At 39.2% G+C, this 22,893-nt stretch overlaps 1 protein-coding gene across 1 annotated transcript in view; it reads left to right on the plus strand.

The window, feature by feature from the left end:
- ITGA4 (integrin subunit alpha 4) overlaps positions 1–22,893 on the plus strand; it is a 78,433-nt gene that overhangs the window by 24,577 nt on the left and 30,963 nt on the right. Inside the window, exons 10-15 of the mRNA XM_024561577.4 lie at positions 1,963–2,074; positions 13,521–13,615; positions 14,827–14,917; positions 15,508–15,553; positions 15,933–16,087; positions 18,712–18,866. Coding sequence (XP_024417345.2) covers positions 1,963–2,074; positions 13,521–13,615; positions 14,827–14,917; positions 15,508–15,553; positions 15,933–16,087; positions 18,712–18,866 — 654 coding nt within the window. The remainder of the gene's footprint in view (positions 1–1,962; positions 2,075–13,520; positions 13,616–14,826; positions 14,918–15,507; positions 15,554–15,932; positions 16,088–18,711; positions 18,867–22,893) is intronic.

Raw genomic sequence — 22,893 nt, forward strand, 5'->3', positions numbered from 1 at the left:
ATATGATACCAGGTCACTTTCCCTTGCAGAGATAATTTCATATTTCCCTACTCGTAAATGAGTAGGTGCTATACTAGCTACATCCTCATCTTGCATACTTCTCTTTCAATTAAACTTTTTGAGAATAGTTTAAACAATAGCGTACATACCTAAACTAAGGCAATATAGGACCTTTTTTCCCCATTGGAATCTTAAGCAATCCCAATGTGAAAACAGATAAAAGTGGAGCTCCTTTGCTTGAAGGACAGGAGAGGAGCCCTACCCACAGGTCTATCCAGTCCTGCTTTCCTCACTCCTGCCCTGAGGCACCACTTTGAACACTGGGGTTAATTCCGTGATTCTTTTCAGCTTTGGAAATCTGCTCTAGCATAGATTATCCTTCCTTTGTTCCCTTTAAAACCTGTTCTAGCATAGATTATTCTTCCTTTGTTCCCTTTTAACTTCCTGTTTTATACCTCTCTAAAAAGGCCCTAAGCACTGCTACAAGGCATTGCAGTATGTACTTACTGTTTGGCTTGCTAGTATCTGTTGGAAGGTGGGCACTGTGGGGAAAGGGATCTGGGCACTGTGGGGAAAGGGATGGCTGTCTCTCTTACTGCTGTTTCCTCAGGGCCTGGAAAGTCCTGGACAGGGTGCTCAGTAATTGTTTTTGAATGAAATCTAGAAAGAATGGTACTTGAATGAATGTGGCTTCCACCTAGTTCTACTAAAGTAGCTCTCAGGAGTCCCCAGCGAATTCTTGGTCACCCTTCTCAGTGACTGGAGAATACTTGAAGACGAGTGATTACTCCTTTCGGAAACTCTCCCCTGGAACTTCAGTGACAGTTTTCTTAGGTCTGCACCTTCTCATTCTCATTGGAATCTCTGCTGCCTTTTGCTCTTTAAATTAGGCGTTTCTCTGGGATCAGAATAAGTAGAGGGTTTTTTGTTGTGGTTGGAAAGTCAAAGGTGAAGGGCACTTGCCAAGGGGAAGAATATAATTGTGTTTAAGGAGTGATGAGTAGACTTATTTGAGAAGGGGTAAAGGGTCTATGACGAGTAAGTAGCAGATGAATTTCTTTTTCCCCACAAGGGAGTGACATGATCCAAGTTTACAGGGTCTGGTAGCTGTTTTTGCAACATTATTGAATGTCCTATTGTGGTAACTCATCTTTAACTTCAGAGATAGCAGTGGACCAATCCGTGTTCCATTACTGCTGGGAAAAGGTTCCAAAGGCCAGCTTCAGTAGCATCACTCTTCAACTCATAAACCTTACGTGGCTTCCTCTTGTCCTCTAAATTGAGAGTCAGTTCCCCCCAGCATTCATTGTCCCACCTGACAAAGCTCCATTCTCACCTTTCAGCCTCATTTCTTACACATAGTCTTCAGTATAGCCATACCCTTTGGACTTCATGTTTTGCTGGCAATTTTCTCTGTATATCCAAATTATGCTCATCCTTCAGTAGCTACCTTGAATATCATTTATGAAATCTCTCCTAGCTCTCAAAATTAGATATGCTCTCCTTGCTTCTTGATATTGCAAAGCAGTCTGTACTTCTAACCACATACTTGTGCTTAGCATCTCCTGCAACTCTGGGCTTCTTCAGGAAAGGAAGTGTGTTATATAAACACACTTCGTCCCTTTCACCCATTCATTCTTTGCACAGTGCAGTGACTTCAATAGGAACTCCATATTTGCTAAATTGAATTATCAAAATGATTTATTGGATTTTCAAAGCTAGAGATCATGAGTTTGACAATTTGTTATATCCTCTGAGCTCTAATCATACTATTATGTGTTGGCATATACTTGATAAATATTTATTGAGTTGAACTGAGATGTGTGTTCTAAAGCTCAGTCTGTAGTTTGTCCAATTTGTTTAAAGCATTAGAAAAAAATCCATATCCAATTACAACAGTAAATCATGTGTAAAGTTGTGAGGGAGTGTGATAATGACACCTTTCTCCCTTTTCCCATCCAGGGAGCAGCAATGAATGAAATGGAGACAGAGCTCATTGGAAGTGACAAATATGCTGCAAGATTTGGGGAGTCTATAGTTAATCTTGGTGACATTGATAATGATGGCTTTGAAGGTAATTAAAAGTACTTGATTTCCACTTTTAAAATGGTACATGAAGGAGAATATGTTTGGAGTTTCATGTGGTTCGTCTTTCTATATAAAATGGAGCCAGAATGGTATGTTGAGTTTCGGGTTTTTTCCAGTCTTACACCTGACTTCACCTCAGTTGATAGCTATGGCTTCTTACTGTTGTTAATAAAGGATGATATTCAGCACACCTTATGTTGTTGATTCTGAGCCACCATTGATTACGAGTGGCATTTTTGTGCCCCTAAAAATGCTATGAAGTTGTGACCCACCATTTTTTTCTATTTTGAAAAGGATTCTGATTTCAGAAATGTTAAGATGGGAAAAATATATATCATAGACTCATTGGACCATACTCTTTATCCGTACAGAAGAGCCACTGGAGGCCGGCTGCAGAGCTGGAGCGAGGTTCTGGAGGTCCCTTGCTATGCCAGAAATTCCTTGTTCCTTTAAAATGCATTCAAATTTAAGTTGCTGTCAACTTAAATTATATATGTATACTATGTATACATAGGCTGTGTACTATATATGTATACTAGGCTGTTAAAACTGGGCATAAAATGGTGGATAGGTTTGAGCGAGAGAGTGTGTGATTCCTAGAGTTTAGCAAATAAGTATTTGATCTTTATTTTCAGAGCTAGAATTTTGTCTGTCTCTTGCCATGGTTATTGACAATTGGTATGTGGTAATATGAGTTCAAATCTTACATGTATACTGGAAATTGGTGAAATGAGTACTATAAACTCTCAATTCCTTAATTTCTTCTTATGCCTAAGTGCTTCATTCTGCTTTAAATGCCTAAAATGTTACCCTGCAAGGAGAAAGTTAGTGAGTTGTTGAACATACACTTTTAGTGAACCCTAGTAAGTGGAAGATAGTGTGATTTGTATACAAACATTACAATTTCTGGAATTTTCTTACTCTATTAAAAACAAAAGGAGCTAAGTATACGTAGACATTTTATGGTTATGATTACACAAATAACATTTTGCACTGAAACATTTATAAAATTTTATGATAGATGTTTTGAGTTAATTTTTGTGTGTGGTGGAAGATAGTGGCCTAGTTTCATTCCTTCGCATGGGGCTGTCCAGTTTTCCCAGTGCCATTTATCACTTGTTTTCCCCATTGTATGTTCTTAAAGCAGTTAATTGTGTATGTGTGGGTTTATTTCTGGAATCTCTTCTGTTCCAGTGATCTATGTGTCTGCTTTTATGCCAGTATCATACTGTTTTGATTACTATAATTTTTAATACTATTTGAAATCAGGGAGCGTGATGCCTCTGGCTTTGTTTTTCTTAAGATTGCTCGCGCTATTCAGGGCATTTTGTGCTTCAATACAAATTTCAGAAATTTTAAAAAATTCTGTGAAAAATCACCACTGGAGTTTGGTAGGGATTGCGATGAATCTGTAGATTACTTTCAGTAGTATGGACATTTTAACAACATTAATTCTTCCAATTCATGAGCTTGAAGGACCTTCCCATTTATTTTTGCCTTCATTTTTTTAAACCAATGTCTTAAAGTTTTCAGTGTACAGGTCTTTCATCTCTTTGGTTAAATTTATTCCTAGGTATTTTACTTGCTTTTTAAAATGCAATTGTAAATGGGATTGTTTTCTTAATCTCTATTTCTAATGATTTGCTAGTGTATAGAAAACACAACAGATTTTTGTGCATTGATTTTGTACCCTGCAACTTTACTGAATTTATTAGTTCTAACAGTGTTTTGGTGGAGTCTTTAGGGTTTTTTATATGTAAAATCATATAATCAGCAAATAGTGATAGTTTTACTTCTTGTCAATTTAGATGCCTTTAAAAAATATTTTGTTTATTTACTTTTTTTAGAGAGGGGGAAGGGAGGAAGAAAGAGAGGGAGAGAAACATCAGTATGTGAGAGATACATTGATCAGTTGCCTCTCACAAGCCCCCAACTGGTGACCTGGCCTGCAACCCAGGCATGTGCCCCAACTGGGAATTGAACCTGAGACCTTTCAGTTTGTAGGCCTGCGCTCAGTCCACTGAGCCACACCAACCAGGCCAGAGGCCTTATTTTTATTTTACTTGCCTTATTGCTCTGGCTAGGACTTCAATACTATGTGAAATAAAAGTGGCAAAAGTGGACATTCTTGAATTGCTCCCGATATTAGATGAAAAGGTTTCAGCTATTTGCCACTGACTGTGATGTAGCTATGGGCTTGTCACGTATGCTGAGGAATGTCCCCTGTAGACCCACTGTGTTGTGCATTTTAATCACAAGTCTATGTTGAACTTTGTCAAATGCTTTTTTTTGCATGTATTGAGATGATCATATGATTTTTATCCTTGGTTTTATTAGTTCAGTGTATCCTGTTGATTGACTTGTGTATGTTAAACCATTCTTCCATCCCTAGAATAAATCCTACTTGGTCGGAATGTGTGATTCTCTTAAAGTACATTTGAATTTGATTTGCTGATATTGTATAGAGGATTTTTGTATCTCTGTACATCAGGGATATTGGTCTGTAATTTGTGTGTGTGTGTGGTATTCTTGTCTGGTTTTGGTATCAGGATACTGCTGGTCTCATAACGTGAGTTTGGAAGCACTTTGTCCTTTTCAAGTTTTTTGAAAGGGTTGAGAAGGATAGGTATTCAATCTTCATTTAACGTTTGGTAGAGTCTTCCAGGTCTACCGGTGAAGCCATCTGGTTCTGGCCTTCAGTTTCTTGGGAGGCTTTCGATTACCAGTACTGTCTCCTTACTAGTAATCAGTCTATTCAGATTTACTATTATTTCATGTTCGGTTTTGGACGATTGTATGTTTCTAGAATTTATCCATTTCTTCTAAGTTATCCAACAAGTTGGCATATAATTGTTTATAGTGATCTCTTATGATCCTCTTTATTTCTTTTGTTGACCCCATGGGTTGTTCAGTAGCAGGTTGTTTGTATGTATTTGATTTTTTTTCAGTTTTTTTCTTGTCATTGATTTCTAGTTTCATACCATTGTAGTCAGAAAAGATGTTGGATATGATTTCAATCTTCTTAAATTTATTAAGACTTCCTTTGTGGCTTAACTTATCTCTTCTGGAGAATGTTTCATTTGTACTTGACAAGAATCTGTATTCCGCTGTTCTTGGATGGAATGTTCTATATATATCTAGTAAGTTTGTCTGGTCTAATGTGTTATTTAAAACCCATGTTTCTTATTGATTTTCTGTCTAGTAATCCTTGGTGTAAGTGGGGTATTACAGTTTCCTACTGTTGTATGCTGTCAATTTCTCCCTTTAGGTCTGTTAATATTTGCTGTATATATTTAGGTGCTCTTAAGTTTGCTGCATAGATATTTACAGATATTATCTCTTCTTGTTGGATTTACTCTTTTATCATTATGTAATTACTTTCAGTGTGTGAGTATTCTTTCATCTGAAGGGAGTCACTTTGTAGGCAGCATATAGATGGATCTTTATATTTTTAAATACACTGAACCACTCTTTGGATTGGAGAAGTTAGTCCATTTATATTTTAAGCAGTTACTGATAAGTACGTACTTATTGCCTTTTTGTTATTTTGTAGTTTCTTTCTGTTCCTTTCCTCTTTTCTTGCTTTCTTCTCCTGTGGCTTGATGACTTTCTTTAGTGTTATGTTTATATTCCTTTCTCATTATCTTTTTGTGCATCTATCATCGGGTTTTGCTTTGCCATTATGATGAGTCTCATATATAATATGTGTGTGTTTGTACATGCGCGTATATAGTTTATTTTAAGTGGACAGCAACTTAAATTTGAATGCATTTTAAAACCACATTTTACCCTTCCTCCCATGTTTTACATATAACAGGTTACGTTATTTATTTTGTTTATTTCTTAACTAATTATTTTTGTTATTTTTATTACTTATGTTTTTTAACTTTTACACTACCTTTATATTATTAATCCACTACCTTTACTATATATTTACTTGTACCTGTTTTCTTGTTACTAATTATATATGTTTTCTTGTTACTAATTAGTCCCTTTCTTTTTGGTTTAAGTCCCTTTGATATATTTTTGTAAGGAGAATTTAGTTGGTGACAAACTCTTTTAGCTTTTGCTTGTCTGGAAAACTCTTTTTCTCTATTTCAATTTGGAACAATAACTTTGCTGGGTAGAGTATTCTTGGAAGATTTTTTTTTCCTTTTAGCACTTTGTCATGCCACTCCCTTCTGGCTTGCAAAATTTTGGCTGAAAAATCTGATGGCCTTACGGGTTTTTTCTTGTACGTAAGTTTTTTTCTTTTCTCTTGCTGTTTTAAGTGTCCCTTAATTTTCTTTAGTTTTTGACATTTTAATGACAGTAGTTTCTTAATAATGTCATTTTATTTAGTGTCATTTTGTTATAACATTGTGGAGGAAAAAAACTGATTTCCTGTTGGGACCACTGTTTGTGTGGAGTTTGCACATTTACCCTGGCCACTCTAGTTTCCTCCCACATCCCAAAGATGTTCACCTTGGGTTAATTGGCATGCCTACATTTTCCCATACTGAGTGGGTGTGGGTATGTTTGTGAACTCACAAAGGTTGTGAATTCTTGTGAATTGTGATCTGGAACTGGAATAAGTGAGTTGGAAAATAATTATTTTATTTTTTTTCATTAATCTTTATTGCATGCATGTATAGCTCACATTTATTTCAGCGTTTAATATTAGAATTATTTAGGGGTCTTTATTTAGAAGTTTGGGGATGTTTTTGTGACTAGAAATATGCAGTAGGTACTTAACTCTTGCTTATATCAATTAGCCTATGGGGAAATTGGCTTTGTTATACTAAGTTTTACTTAAAGTCACAGTTTCCCAGAATCTATCGACACCATTAAGTGAGGACTTGCTGTATAGTATGTCTTCATGTGGGTCTCTTTGGGTTCATCTTTTTGAAAGTCTGTGAGCTTCCTGGATCTGGACGTCTTTTTCCTTCCCCAGGTTAGGAAAGTTTTCAGTCATAATTTCTTCAAATAGATTTTCTGCCCTTTTCTCTCTCTTCTCATTCAGGGGCACTTACAATGCAAATGTTATTTCGCTTAATATTATCCTATAGGTCCCTTAGGCTATCTTCACTTTTTAAAATTCTTTTTTTCTTTTTGCTGCTTCATTTGGGTGAGTTCTACCGCCCTGTACTTTAGCTCACTGATCCTTTCTTCTGCCTCATCCAGTGTACTGTTAAACCTCTCGAGTGTGTGTTTCATTGCACTTGTTGTAGCTTATGTTTGGTACCTTCTTACACTGTCTGTCCGTTTGTTGAAGTCTTCACTGAGTTCATACGTTCTTCTTCCAAGTTGAATGAGCATCTTTCTGATCTTTGCTTTGCCTTTTATCAGGTAAATTACTTATATCCATCTCATTAAGATTTTCTTCAGAGGTTTTTAGCTTATTTGGTTCGGAACATATTTATGTTTCCCAATTTTGATTTTTTTTGTGTGTGTGTGTTTGTTTTTATGTATTTGACAAAATAGCTACCTCTGCCTGTCTTGAAGGAGTGGTCTCATATAGATAAAAAAAAAACTTGTCATTCAGCCTTGCCCTAGCTCTTTTTGTCCTGAATCTTTGTGATTGTCTGACTTATTCTTGATAGTTGTTGAGGGTGTGTCAAGAGCTGTCAGTGTTCTGAAGGAAGGGATCTCAGTCAACACTTTGTTTTGGGCTGAACAGAAGTCAGACCCTCAGGTCATGGGCTTTGGAAGTATGCCCATGTATTCAGTCCTGTGGGGCCACAGTAGCAAACCCTGCTGGCCCCAAAGCAGGCAATCTGGATGTGTTCCCTGGGTGGCAGTTGCAAAAATCAGGGGTCTGGACAAATATCCAAAGCTCTTTTCTGAGAGGTACCAGCAAGCTGTATGAAGTCCTAGGGCGAGCATAGAGATGGTGCTGCTTGGCCTATGTTCCTGAGAGCCCCTCCGTAGCCTCTAGGTGTGTGGGAAAACTGAGGACTGCTCCTCAGGATGAAGCTCCAGGATGAGGAAATAGGCTTTTTTCATAGGAAGACTGGGATTGTGTTTCAGTCTGTCTGTTTTCAAGAACCATCTCTCTGATTGTTATAGTCCTATGAGAGTTAAGAATGCAAGAACCCAACCCACAAGAGCCAGGTGACCAAGGCTTTAGCAGGGCGTGAAAAACACAGAAACTGAACACACTTGCCGGCTTTAGCAGGGTGCAGTGACCATTTGCTCCTGCCGGACTGCACCAGAGCAGCAGGAGAATGCAGGAAGCGTGTATACCTGCCAACGTTAGCAGGGCAGGTGGAGAGTTCAGGGGTGGGGTGCCCACTGGCTCTAGCAGGGCAGTGGGAGAGTGCAGGGTCCCCTGCCTGCCTAGCAAGGTAGAGCAACAGGGCACAAATGGTGCTGAGCAGCACCTCCTTCCCAGGAAGTCTCAACAGGCCCCTGCCCTCTGATAGACTCTTTAAGATTAGTGAATGGATTCCCTTCAAAAGAGATGAGGCACTTCTCAAAGTGCTGCTTTGGCACTGGACCCCTTGGAGAGGGAGTTTGTACAAGCGCTTGAAGAGTTGTATCTCAGTTCCCTACAGCCCCTTCAGTCTGCTGGCCATAAGCCTCATTGTTTCACAGAACTGGACATTTTGGGGGCTTGTCTCTCAGTGCAGGTTCCAAGTGTTGGGGTTCTTGCATTGGGAAAGAAACTCATCACTTCTGGGGCAGAAGCTCCTGCTTTCTGAGATTCCTCTCAATGGTGGATCACTGTGCCAGGGGTAGGGTTTTTGGCAAGATGGTTCTCTGCCTCTCTTACCTGTCTCAATATGGCAATTTTATCCTTTCTTGTGGAGGAGCTGTTCAGCTAGTGTCAGGTCTGTTTCAGAGGGAATTACTTCCTATGTAACCATACATAATGTGTACATTTAGTGTGTCTGTGGGAGGAAGTGAGTTCCGGATCTTCCTGCGCCACCGTCCTGGACTGCCCCTCCTCCTATCACCTCTACTGTTAATGACTGTATCCAGCGTAGTGATGCAGAGCAGGTTTTGGAGCCACAGTGCAGGGGTTAAGTCCCAGCTCCTCTGCACCTGGCTCTGTGACCTTGAACAAGTTACACCCTGTGCCTTGCTTTCCTCATCAGTTAAAAGTGGAGTTCTTAAAGTATTTATTTGATACGTTAATATGTAAACACTATATGTGTTAGTTGACATTAAAGTTATTATGGTTATAGTAATGATAATTATTTAGAATAACAACAAAATAAATGAAATATTCAAATGAAAATTAAAACCATTGTCAAATATCTGTGTTTGTTCTGTATGTAGCGTCCCAAATTGAGTTGCATGAACATTGTATATGTATCTGTGTGTGTTGGGGGGGGGGTGTAGCAAGAGTTTGGATCTCTATGTAAAATAACCAAGACTGAATATACCCAGATGTCTTCTGCTTGGAATTTAATTGATCTGGGTCTTTTCTTATATTTTAGCTGAAAAGGTTCATCTGTATTGTTTTAAGATATTTGTCTCAAAATAGATCACTAGTGCTAATAACTAATACTGCAAGAATTTCAGTGTATCAGGGAGTTCCACCCAAGATGGAGGCGTAGGCAGAAATGCTTCACTTCCTCGCACTATCAAAAGAAGGATAACAACCAATTTAAAAGTAAAACACAACCAGAACTGCCAGAAAATCAAATTGCATGGAAGTACAACAATCAAGGAGTTAAACATTCATCCAGACTGGTAGGAGGGATGGAGACTGGGGCAGAAAGGACACACAGCAAGGAGGCAGGCCAGGGGGTGAGGGCAGTTCCACATTCATGTGGAAAAGTGGGGAAGAACTATGGGGGAGAGAGACAGACTGCTGAAACTCCCAGTGCAGGAAACTAAATACTCAAAACCTCTAGCTATAAAATTTTGTGGGGGTTGTGGCAGCAAAAGAAACTCCCAGTCTCACAGGAGAGTCTGTTGGAGAGGCCCACGGGGTTTTAGAATGTACATAAGCCCACCCACCTGTGAATCACCACCTGAAAGGGCACAACCCTCTTATAGAAAGCAAGGGACAAGAGCGGAGCAAGTGGCATTGTTCTCTTTCTGACCCCTCACCCATAGACAGCGCCACAACACGGGATAGGTTGCCCAGCCCTGGTGAATACCTAAGGCTCTGCCTCTTACAAAAAAACAGGTGTGCCAAGACAAAGAAATATGGCCCAAATGAAAGAAGAGATCAAAACTGCAGAAAAAGAGCTGAGTGATGAAGATAGACAACCTACTGATGCAGAGTTCAAAATGCTGGTATGCAGGATGCTCACAGAATTGATTGAGCTCAGTCTCAAAATGAAGAAAGAAATGAAGGCTATACAAAGAGAAGTAAAGGAAAATATACAGGGAACCAACCACAAAGGGAAGGAAACCGGGACTCAAATCAATGATATGGAACAAAAGGAAGAAATAAAGATCCAACTGGAACAGAATGAAGAAACAAGAACTTAAAAAAATGAGGAGAGGCATAGGAACCCCTGGGACAACTTTAAAGGTTCCAACATCGAATCATAAGGGTGCCAGAGGGAGAAGAGGAAGAGCAAGAAATTGAAAACTTATTTGAACAAATAATGAAGGAAAACTTCCCCAATTTGGCAAAGGAAATAGACTTTCCAGAAGTACAGGAAGCCCAGAGAGTCCCAAAGAAGTTGGACCCAAGGAGGAACACACCAAGGCACATCATCATTAAGTTACCCAAGATTAAAGATAAGGAGAGAATCTTAAAAGCAACAAGAGAAAGGAGAGAATTACCTACAAAGAGGTACCCATAAGGCTATCAGCTGATTTCTCAAAAGAAACCTTTCAGGCAAGAGGAGGCTGGAAAGAAGTATTTGAAGTCATGAAAGGCAAGGACCTACATCCAAGATTACTCTATCCAGCAAAGCTATCATTTAGAATGGAAGGGCAGATAAAGTGCTTCCCAGATAAGGTCAAGTTAAAGGAGTTCATCATCACCAAGCCCTTATTATATGAAATGTTAAAGGGACTTATCTAAGAAAAAGAAGATCAAATACTATGAACAGTAAAAGGACAGCAAACTCACAGCTATCAACAACTGAACCTAAAAAACAACAACATAAACTAAGCAAACAACTAGAACAGGAACAGAATCACAGACACAGAGGTCACATGGAATTATCAGTGAGGATGGGGAGGGAGAGAGTGGGGGGAAAGGTACAGGGAATAAGAAACATAATTGGTAGGCATAAAATAGACAGGGGGAGGTTAAGAATAGTATAGGAAATGGGGAAACCAAAGAACTTACGTGTACAATCCATGGGCATGAACTGAGGTGGGGGGATGTTGGGTGGAGAGGGGATGCAGGGAGGAGGGAGATAAAAGGGGAGAAAAAAAGGGGACAACTGTAAAAGCATAATCAATAAAATATACTTAAAAAAGAATTTCAGTGTATCAACACCTTCATAACCCAGACTTGTTATCTTTTACATATTATCACCAAGTATCAAGGTTTAGAATTCTAGTTACTGAGGAGCAGCCAGAATGGTTGAAGTGTGTACCTAGCCCTGATTCAGGAAATTGCTAATTAGTCTTATCTTTAGCGGCTACAGGATAGTTCTCCAACCACTACTTTTCTTGACCACCTCCTCCTCCCTTCTTTTTCTTCTTCTTGTGCTGTCCTGTTGTGCCCCTGTACGCATTTGGTGCGCGCACACAGTCCTGGTATCCCAGACTAGTTTCCAGTCTCCGCATGTGCCACGCGGCCTTGTGCTCCTCTGCTGTAGTGCAGGCTGTTTGCTCTGTCTGAACAACGTTTCCCTTTTGGCCACCTCACTGTGTCTTATCGTTGCTTTAGTCTGAGCTTGGACATCATCTGTGAGAAGTCTTCCCTAATTTCCATCACCTTCTTGCATGCTACTTTATGATGCTGTTTTTACTTGCTCTTCTTCCCCACTAGACTATCAGTTCCTTTTTTGTAACTGCCTGGTCTTGACAGCTTTTAGCAAATGCTTGGAATACAGTAGGTGCTCAGTAGTTGTCCACTGACTGAACAAATGAATGGGTGTATTTATGTATGAAAATTTAAAGTAATTTGTACAAGTCAAGGAGGGTAGGCTTAGTAGGTCTAAACAAAATAAGTGTAAGGTATGTCAACCGGTTATTTTTAGATAAAAGTAGAAAAAAATTTGCAGTTTTAAAATTGCACAGTATTTGGCCATGACCTGTGTGGGTCAACTGGTTGGGTGTTGTCCCACAAAGTGAAGGTCGCCCGTTTGATTCCCTGTCAGGGCACGTGCCTGGGTTCCAGGTTCGGCTTCCAGTCAGGGTGTGTATGAGGCAAACGACTGATGTTTCTCTCACATTGATGTTTGCCTCCCTCTCTTTCTTCCTCCCTTCCCCTATCTCTAACAATGAATAGGAATCTTTTTAAAAATACAAATAAAATTGCACAGTAATTGGCCTAAAGTTGTATATTAAAGGTGACTTTATTTGCATTGAAATAACAGCCAAAGGTGACCACTGTAGTTGTTAAAAAGGTTTTAGATCTGATGAACGGTGATAAGAAATGAATATCATAAAAGCAAACTTTCTGTATTTTAGGTTTCTATTAAAGTAACAATAAAACATTGCATATAAACAAATAATATGAATGTGCCCAAACAATACTCAGTAAATAATGAAATGCTCTTGGAACTGTAGAATTTTTCCTCTATCCACTATACATTTATGGCACATAAGCAACCGTGTCATTCATAGTTTCTATTTTTCTCTTGGCTTCTTTTTATGTGAGTTGATCAAATCTTTTATTTTTTTTCCTGGTGTCATAGTCTGATGTGAATCTCAGAGTCAGAAAGGTGATGCAGTCATTATTTTATAGAACAAATTCATTTTCAGAAATCTTGGGGAGGGGTGTGTGTGTGGGTGGATACCCCGAATAAATACTTTAATTACTTTTATTGGAACAAGAGTTACTTTAGAAGTTGTTTTGCAAACAAAGTGAAGCCTAGAATTCAAGGATCCTTTGGTTATGCTTTCGTAGGTGATGACCATCACCTTTGCTATGCGCCAGCGCGGCTCTGAGCGCTTTAGATGGATAATGTCCTTCTGTGGGAGCAAGTCCTCTTTCGACCCTGTGTTGTAGGCGAAGGAACAGATGAGACAGGTTGAGAACTGGGTGCAGCGGAACTGCACAGCGGCAGTGCTGGGCTTCTTTGGCTCCAGAGCCCAAGCCCTTGACCATGCTGTTAGGCTGCTTCTCAGACCCATTCACTCTGCTTCTTCCCTGCACCCACTGTTCTGTGCAACCCTGAACACTGTTGTCGTGATGTTAGTATTTTGTGGTTTTTTTCTGTCTAATGAGAAAAGTGTTAGTTTTTTACATGAGGGATTTCTTAATATTATGTGGCATAAATTAAGGAGCATGAAGGTTAGTTTACAAAGTTGCATTCTTTGTATCAAGAATTTATGTGTCCACCATTTAAATTCTTCAATAGATGTTGCTATCGGAGCTCCACAAGAAGATGACTTGCGAGGCGCTATTTATATTTACAATGGCCGAGCAGATGGGATATTACCAACCTTCTCCCAGGTAGGAGGAGACAATTCTATTCTCAAAAGAAGCATTGGTAATAAAAGCTTCTTTAACTTTTCTACTGTTAATATGGACTTATTTTTCTTAATTTTCTCTTTCAAATACTTAATATTTTATTCCACCATTTTTTGGTCATTATAATGCATGGTCTTATATTTAACAGCAATACTAAGTCTTTGAAACCATTTTTTTCCATAAATAAGAGTTCGAGTTCATTTCCATTCCAGTTTGTCTTTAACCTATTAAAGATTTCTCTCTGCATTTCATTAAATTTATGTTCTGAGGTAATATCTATACGATTCCAAATAAGCCCATTTGGATTTGATTAACTGTGTCATGTCTCGTGGCTAAAGTCCCATATTTCATGGAGATCACACCGGGAGAGCAAACACTCACATGATACTCGGTGTTCCTTTCGCTGCAAAGCAGTGAGACAATAGCACTTTAATAAGGTTCTCCAATCTAACTCTGACTTCACTTTCATATTTTGAAACATAGGCCATTTCAGTGCATAGAAAAAAGCTACATGTACATGCAGAGAAGAAAAGCTTTTCCAAAGATACTTTTATGGAAACATTAGCTATACTGTTATATCTGATTGGATAAAAATAGGCAGGTGGCTTTCCATATTTAACATGAAAGGTATGCATTTGTCTGCTGAAAAAATACTGATTTTTCTAAGTGTGGATAGCAGCCTGATACTTATAAATTACCATCTACACATGAAATTAGACACATGGGATAGGAAACGCTTAACTTGAATTGTCCTTGTCAAATGCTATGAAGCAATCTGGCTAAATAGGGTGGCTCTCATCATAAGCCTAAGTTATAGGCTCCACTAAGTGATCAGAAATGTCTTATTTTCCAGATTACTTGTTTGGTAATAAATGGTGGTCAGGGAAATGAATACACAGCCTGAAAGAAGGCCGGGGAAAAGGGGTCCGGACTGTCATAGGAGATCTGGACTATATCATTTCCCTTTGCTCACAAAGTAAAGAACGTAATTTTTTTCTTACCACGAAATAGATGTCAACTGCACACTGAAAGCAGCAAACTTTTGTTTCTCTTCGCTACAAGTATTTGACTTAACTAAAGTTTGGTTCAAAAATGTGCCAGGGCAGGAAAAGGCTTATTTTTAACTAAATCATTGCTTCTCTGAGACATTAGGGGCTCAAAAACACTTCTCACTCACCTCGTCTATTTTTCAGAGAATTGAAGGGCTTGAAATCAGTAGTTCCTTAAGTATGTTTGGACAGTCTATATCTGGGCAGATCGATGCAGACAATAATGGATATGCAGGTGAGTATAAAATTTACCTTATTTTATATATTTGGAATATATATATTGTGGATGCTGCTTTATCGAGAAGTACATAGATGGCATGGAAGAATTCTAATTTACTGATAAATTTTTCTCCTTCATTTTTGAAGCTTTTTTTTGAATTCAAGGATGGGTCTGAAATGATCGAGTAATTCCTGAGTTTTACACTGTTAGTTATTTATTATTTTATTCCTTGTTCTTTAAAAAATTAAAAGCACCCATAAAAGTACACCTAAATGAAACATATGGTGATGAAAAGAGTTTCTTTTTTTTGTGTGCATTTGAAAGATTTCTGTGTGAATATTTCTAGTTGAAAAGTAGGATTTTCATTTTATATCATAAAGTTTGTTTATATTATGTTATAAATGGATGAATGTCACTCTAATTAAGTAAATTCAGACAAATGTGGAATGAGTCCTAAGATGTAAGCATGTTTTTTTCTAATTAATTTTCTGTAAACAGTGTTTTGGTATAGTCAAAAGGTGATATGTAGTTAAGTATTTGTGACTGAAAAGTAATTCTCTTTGACTGATGATCACTGATAGTCCATGTTGTGTTTCGTCCACCAGATGTAGCAGTTGGTGCTTTTCGGTCTGATTCTGTGGTGTTGCTAAGGTAAGGTTGATATGTTTCACTGCTTAGTGACAAGTGGGCTTAATTGTAAGGGATGGGAGGCAGTTTTTAAAATCAGTGGTGGTGACCTCGTAATCTTCTTTTTGGTATTCTGAGATTTAATTATTGGAACTCTAGTATACTTTTCCCACCTTACATAGATATAATTAATATCATCAGACAAAGTCAGTATTTTTAGAAATTCAAAAGAAAATTCCTCTTGGTTCAGGCATAGAAATTTAATTGAGTTTATGTGCACATACTCTTTAATAAAGCAGTTCCATGAAATTACTTTGTCAATGGAAACTGACAAACAAATGCAGTTCTTTCCTAAGCAAAAATAATTCTGTAATTAATAATTCCAATTTCATTTCCTCCTTAGGACAAGACCTGTACTGATTGTTGAAGCTTCTTTAAACCATCCTGAGTCAGTAAATAGAACAAATTTAGACTGTTTTGAAAATGGATTGCCTTCTGTGTGCATGGAGCTAACACTCTGTTTCTCATACAAGGGCAAAGAGGTTCCAGGTTATATTGGTAAGGGTGCCCTTCCAATATTAATAGAGTGTGCACTTTACTCATTAATCTCAAAATCATCTTTGGAGCCCTCACTCTGCTTCACCATGCAGGGCTGCTTCAGCGGGGAGAGAGCAGGCACCTGGTAACACACCTCTCTTCCTCATCTTCCAGGTCCTCTTGTTATTCTGCCTGATGAGCGGGCACATTAAAGAGGCTCCAGTTGTTCAGAGGTTATGATAAGAAGCAAATCAAGCCCTGGCTGGTGTGGCTCAGTGAACTGAGTGCCAGCCTGCGAACCAAAGGGTCGCTGGTTCAATTCTCAGTCACAGCACATGCCTGGGTTGTGAGCCAGGACCCTAGTTGGGGGACCTACGAGAGGCAACCGTACATTGATGGTTTGCTCCCTCTCTTTCTCTCTCCATTCCTCTCTGTCTAAAAATAAATAAAACCTTTTTTAAAAAGAAGCAAATCAAGAGTATCACTTGCTGTATTATTTAAAGTGAACTGAGCTTAACCTGTAAGAGCACTTTAGAATAGAAAGAACACCCCACAGCTCTTCCTCTCTTTTACTGGGCTTCTTCAAGCCTGGTGTTGAGTTAAGTTGGAAACCTAGAGAGAGAGAAGATTCTTCTCTTTATATTCTATCCAGTTCCAGTAATTGAGGGTTATCTGGGGTCTAGACCCTGATTCTCATTTTCATAAATAACACACATCTGTTAAGGATTTATCCTGACTCTCAGCAGCTGAGCACTCATGCCCATTTTCCTATGTGTAGGTAATTCTCAGTGACCTACTCTCTGCAGAAAGTAGCATTGAGATGGCTTACCCAAAATTGTGGTTAATCCCAAATCACAAAATGTGACTTCATAAGTATAACATGATTTACCAGCAAGGTAGTATTTCTAATTATGTCGTATTTAAGTTAACATGAGCATAAGTACTAGTAGCCTGCGGTAGGGGAGAAGCACACCTGGGTTTATCATTTGGACATCAGGAATTCACAAAGGTCAGGAGCCCCACAACGGTTGTCAAGAGTTGATTGTCCTCATGACCCTGCAGGCTGTTGTCATCTAAACATCATGAAGGGCAGAGAACACTGAGCTGAGCCACAGATATGTAACAGATGTCCCGGCCTGAATTAGCCTGTGGTGAAAGGCACAGAATGAGCCTCGCATCTGTACTTGTGGTCATTCATGACAGCACTCTGCAAAGTCCTGCCTAGAGATGCAGTGATAGGACCTCGGGCAAAACCTTCATCTGGTACTTGACCGGAGAAGTGGCAGTGTAAGGGGATGACCCTAGTAGCTCAGGAACACAGAAAAGCTGGTGGATTCTCTGAAAGATACATGTTAAATCAATAGCACTATGTCCCTTTATGTAAAATTACTATTTGTTGTGCTGCCAATTTCATTGTGACCAGATATTTTTTAATTGTTGAAAACAAAAATATGACATTCATAAATAGTCACGGCATTGTTACAAAAACGTGCTTTATAGCTGTCGTAAAATAACTCCTCGGGAGAAATAATTCACATTAAGCATGATAAATAAAAGGAAGGTTGACATATATATTTGAAATTTGTGGAGTAGTATAGGTTTTATATTTAGGTTTCCTTGAAATAAGTAGATAATATCTTTCCAGGAGACTTAGTTACTCGTAAAATGTAAATGAATTCTTTAGGAATTATATACATTCTTCAAAATACCACTTAATGAATTATTGGTTCTGTATGAGTGACATCAGCAGACAGTCAGATTGGGCTTGTTTCGCAAAGATCCTTTTAGATTCTTGATACTATCTGGCTTAGAATTTTTTTGTTTGCTTGTAAATTTTCCTTATCTTTTTGCTTATTGAAGATCATTAGCAGATTGATTATTTACTATGCCAGATTTTAAATAAGTTCTGAGCAAACTGCCAAAATACTTATTTAGAGAATGCCTACCTCTATGTGTTTATTTTTGCACAAATCAGCTCTCAAAGTTCAAAGTAGAAACCAATAACAGCGTGGGGGAGAGTAATCAGGGCCTAGGGCTGGAAAAGATGTCTTTGAGTAAACTGTTAAGAGAGGTTTGAATTTTGAATCATGTGTTCACTTTACATTAAAAAAAATCAATGAGTAAACCAAAAGAAAAATGTCAACTCCTCAAACTGGAAACAAATGGAAATAAATGAACCTAACAACATACGAAATTAATTATGTAACCACACAAGGCAGAAATATTGCGAGCGACATTTGAGCACTTACTCTGCCTGTCATTCCTTAGTCACATGTCCTGAGGACAAAAAGAGCTCCAAAGAAATGTGAAACTGTACTCAGGATTTTTATTAGCGGTAACAATTTTGGTATTGTTGTTTTGAAACATTTTTATATAGGAAGATTTACCAAAAAACCCAAAAAACGTTAATATTGTTAAAAATAGACATGTAGAGAAAAGTTTATAAATTTTTTCTTTATAAAAATAACTTTTAAAATTTGTATTTTTAAGTTGTTTCCTCTTCAGATTAGTTTTTAGAAGCTATTTAATGAATATATTTCCAATATTCTCTCTAACTTTGACTATTATCACTTCAAAAATAAGAACCATTGTAAATGCCTTTGGATAATCATTTAGACTAACTGCAGTTCTCTGCGTTTTTGCAGTCTTGTACTACAACATGAGTTTGGATGTGAACAGAAAGTCAGAGGCTCCCTCGAGGTTTTACTTTTCTTCCAATGGAACGCCCGATGTGGTCACAGGAAGCATGAAAGTATCGAGCGCAGAGGCTAGCTGTAGAACACATGAAGCATTTATGCGGGTAATGTAAACTAGCTTTTATTAATGAATGTGTAAACTTCAGTATCGTCAGTACAGTAAAAGTTGTAATGTATTGGCATCTCTTTATAAAATATAGCTAAAAGCAAGTGTTACCCCTCCTGAACTAGCTGACCTGTTGCTCCAGGGTCAAACCATCTGCTAACCTATACCCTGGATAATTCAAAGTCCACACTTTGCATCTTCTTTGTTCCACATTTATTGCATTTTACTGCATCACTAATTTAAGAGATTTGCCTTTTCCTTTCTATACTTGTCTAGAAATGTACATATTGAATAGCCCTGCTGAGCCTCAGATCCTTTCCTGAGTAGGGGTTTGTGGGGGGAGCGTGGGGAAGGGGAGGCGGGAGGTGGGGAAGTCGGTATGGTTGCCATGTGACTCCAACAAAGCAGAATTCGACATGCCTGCTTTTGGACTGTGCCGCTGTCCCCGCGCCAGCATTGTCAGTGATGTCAGTGGGAACTCGCACAGTCGCAGGGGTTGGGATCAGCTGCGGGCCAGGACGCCGGCTTTCATGGTGCTTCGGGGAACGTCCTGCCAAAGCACAGCCGATTTCATGTTTCTTTTATTAAAACACTCATTCCCAGAGTAATCATCACGTCCCTTGCGTTGGTCAGATTTTATCATGTGATGCAGAGCCAGGTCTTTTTCATCAGGGAATGGTGTACTTCATCAGAAAATCAATTGTCTTGAACAAGCCAAACTATTCCCAGGAGCCCTCTCTGGGATTTAAAATAGTCTCCTCCGCTTAGAACTTTATTTTCCCTCAGATACTTATTCCAGGCAAAGGCAAACAAGCAGTAGGACTCCAGAACACTGTGAAATGCTAAGAGCACTAATCCCAATGTGATTTCTTCATTTCCCTTAACAGTTTTTATTGTCGTATTAGAATAAAGCTATCAGATGGTTGAGAGCCAAAGGTGTAGGATGATATTAATGTAATCATCATTTATATGATAGAGATTAAAGGTTCTTTTTCTTGTAAATTCTACATAATTGTGATAGTTAATTTGAGAGTCTAACACTGAGACCATTAAAGGCAATAAAAGGGCCAACATTAGACATTCACAAAGAAATATATATTGTGTTGAATTTGTATAAGTAGCAGTGAATTGCTCTGATTTATTTATGCCTATGTTTCCTGGCATTGTTCCCATGAGTAGTATTTATCAACATCAAAACTGTACACTTGCTTCGGAATAAATTTGTAGTGGAAGTGACATTTTAGCCGAGGTTTCTGTCTTTGTTGCTTATATACTCGTAAGTGTTACCATGGTATCAATGGCAGGACGTTACAAGCCGCTGACTTTGGGCAGTATTGTGAGTGTCGAACAAAAACACTTAGCTCTGGGGTTGGTACACAGTGAGGATTTAAAAAAAGAAACATGATTGTTTCTTCCCATGTTTTTTTCCCCCTTCCTAAATTACCTTGCTTTTGTTTGGGATATTTTAAAACTCGGAAAGAGAAAAGCAAAAGGCTACTGTAACCCTCTCACAACAAACTCAGGGACGAGGAAAGAACCGCAAAAGCAGCTTCCCCAGCCTTGAGTTCTAGCAAGGAGCTCTAGCTGTTCTTTATGAAAGTATGGGAATGCAGTCAGTGCATTTTCCACCCCGCCAGCTCATTCCTGAGGGGAGGCTTTCAGAGGCATTAACCGGCTGTGCTTCTACAGTCTGAAAGAATAGAACAGCAACCTGAATTCTGCTGTCTTCCTACTGGTGGAGAAAAAGAAGGTGGACGCTGGTCAGGAAGACTGGATTGTTCCTTTGTTCTATAAAATGTGCCCGATGTCAACAGTGTTGATATACAGATGCATTCTACCTGGGCATCCCTCACAATGAAATGACGTGTTGCTTGTTAATTATCTCCTCAGGCCCACAGACCCCTCCCTCAGGGGATAGCTGGCTTGCTAGTTAGGCACACTTTCCTTGTATAGGTGTTTACACTGATGATACCAAGTCAGCTCCACTTATCCACACAGTTACTCTAGAGCATATTTATTGAGTTATGAACCTGTGTCAGGTTCTGTTCGAGACACTTGTGACCACTGAATGACACATGCAATGATTACTGCCCTCATGGAGCTTATATTCTTGTGAGGGTGAGACAGACAATAACATGGTCACAATGTAAAGTGTAAAATATTGTAGAAAAAGATAGGGGTGATGGGAAAAGGAAACAAGAGGGCGGAGTTAAAACAAATTATGGAGTTCTGTGGAAAGAGTGAAGAATACAATTTTAAATAGGCCTCATTCGGAAGGTGACATTTGAGCAAAGACTTGAAGGAAGTGAGGAAGTCACGGTGTAGACCTCTGGGACAATGGCTCTCAGCGTTAGCATGTAACAACAGCATCATCACCTGGAAGGTGTGTGAAAACACAACTTGCTAGATTCGGTAGGGCTTCGGTGAGGCCCAGGACTTTGCATTTCTGCAAAGCTTCCGGGTGATGCTGACGATGCTGACTCGCGAGTCAGACTTTGAGGACCCCTGATCTAGGAGAAGAACATTACAGAAAGGAGAGCTAGATAAAAATGCCTCAAGACAAAAATGTGCCTGGTTGTTTTAGGGAACAATGGGGGGGCGAGGATGGCTGGAAAAGTGAACTAGGGGAAGGGTAGTGGAAAAAGACATCATATGGGACCTTGACTTTTTATCTGAATGAAATGAGGGTCTAGTGGATTCAGTAATAAAAAGGAATCCACTTAAATGCTGTGTTGACACTGGACAGTAAGGACACAGGGTTGATGCAGGGAGAAGAGGATAGAGTAAAAACCCAGAGGATACAGTGTGAGGTGATGGCTTCATCAAAGGTGTTGGCAATGGATATGGCAAGAGAGAGTCGAAGAAAGAGCCTACCCAATTTGCAGGCAGATGGGATGTCTGGCATTTGAGAAGGATGCTCTGAGATGACTCTAAGGTCTTTAGCCCACGCAACTGGAATAATATGCAAGGGAAACAATTTTGGGGTGGAAAACTCTGGAGTTCAGTGTGGACCTGCTGAGCTAGAGATACCTGTTTTGCTTTTGAATGTAAATGTGAATAAAACATGTATACACTCATCTGGAGTTGGGGATAGGCATTGAGCTGGAAATACAGTTAAACGCAGCTTCGGCATAAAGGTGGTTTTTAAAGCCCTGTGTATGGCTGAGGTCGCCCCAGTAGAAGAGGGTGAAGGTCTGCACACTGGGTCGCTACAGCATGAAGTGATTAGAGAGAAGAAAAGGCTTGCAAGGGAGATGAGGAGGACCAATCAGTAAGGAAGAAAAGCAAGAGCTTGTGGCATTCTGGAAGTGAAGTGAATAAAGCAGAGAAAAAGGAGGACATGACAATATTTTCAGTGCTGCTGTTTGGTCAAATCAAATGAGAGCTGAGGACAGACCACTGGGTTTAGCGACGCAGAGGCCATTGCTGATCATGGCAACAGCATTTCAGAGTAGAGAAAAGGGAGAGGAATTGGAGACAGAGACTACAGGTTTCTTTCACAAAGTTTGCTCCACTTGGACCAAAGGAATGGGGTTGGGAGCCAGTAGGTACCAAGAGAAGTGGAATGAAGTGTTCTTTTTTTAAAGACAGGAGAAATATGTTTTTATAATGATGGGGGTGTTCCAGTAGAGTGAAACATTTATAACACAGATCAGAGGAGAGAACAGTTGGGGCAAAGTGCTTGAGAAGGCAAGGGAGATGGGATTAATTGCACAGAGGAAAAGGCTGGTTCTCAGTAGGCACCTGTGAAGTTCATCTGTGTGGATTTGTAGGTCTGAGCAGATGTGGTGAGGACTGTGTTAAGTTCTCTTCTGATGGCTTTCATATTCCCACTGAAGAAGCAAAGCCATTAGCTTGGGTAGGGATGGAGTAATAGGATTTGGAGTGTGGGAAGAAGACATGATATAGCCTTATGGGAGAATGGGAGAGTAAGGAAGTACAGTATGGTGGTGTGATGGCGTTAAGATCCAACTTGTATCCATGGTCATAAAGTGAGACTAGTCAGAGGGTTATGGATTTTCTCA

Source organism: Desmodus rotundus, chromosome 2, assembly GCF_022682495.2.
Source record: "Desmodus rotundus isolate HL8 chromosome 2, HLdesRot8A.1, whole genome shotgun sequence".
Lineage (NCBI taxonomy): Eukaryota > Metazoa > Chordata > Mammalia > Chiroptera > Phyllostomidae > Desmodus > Desmodus rotundus.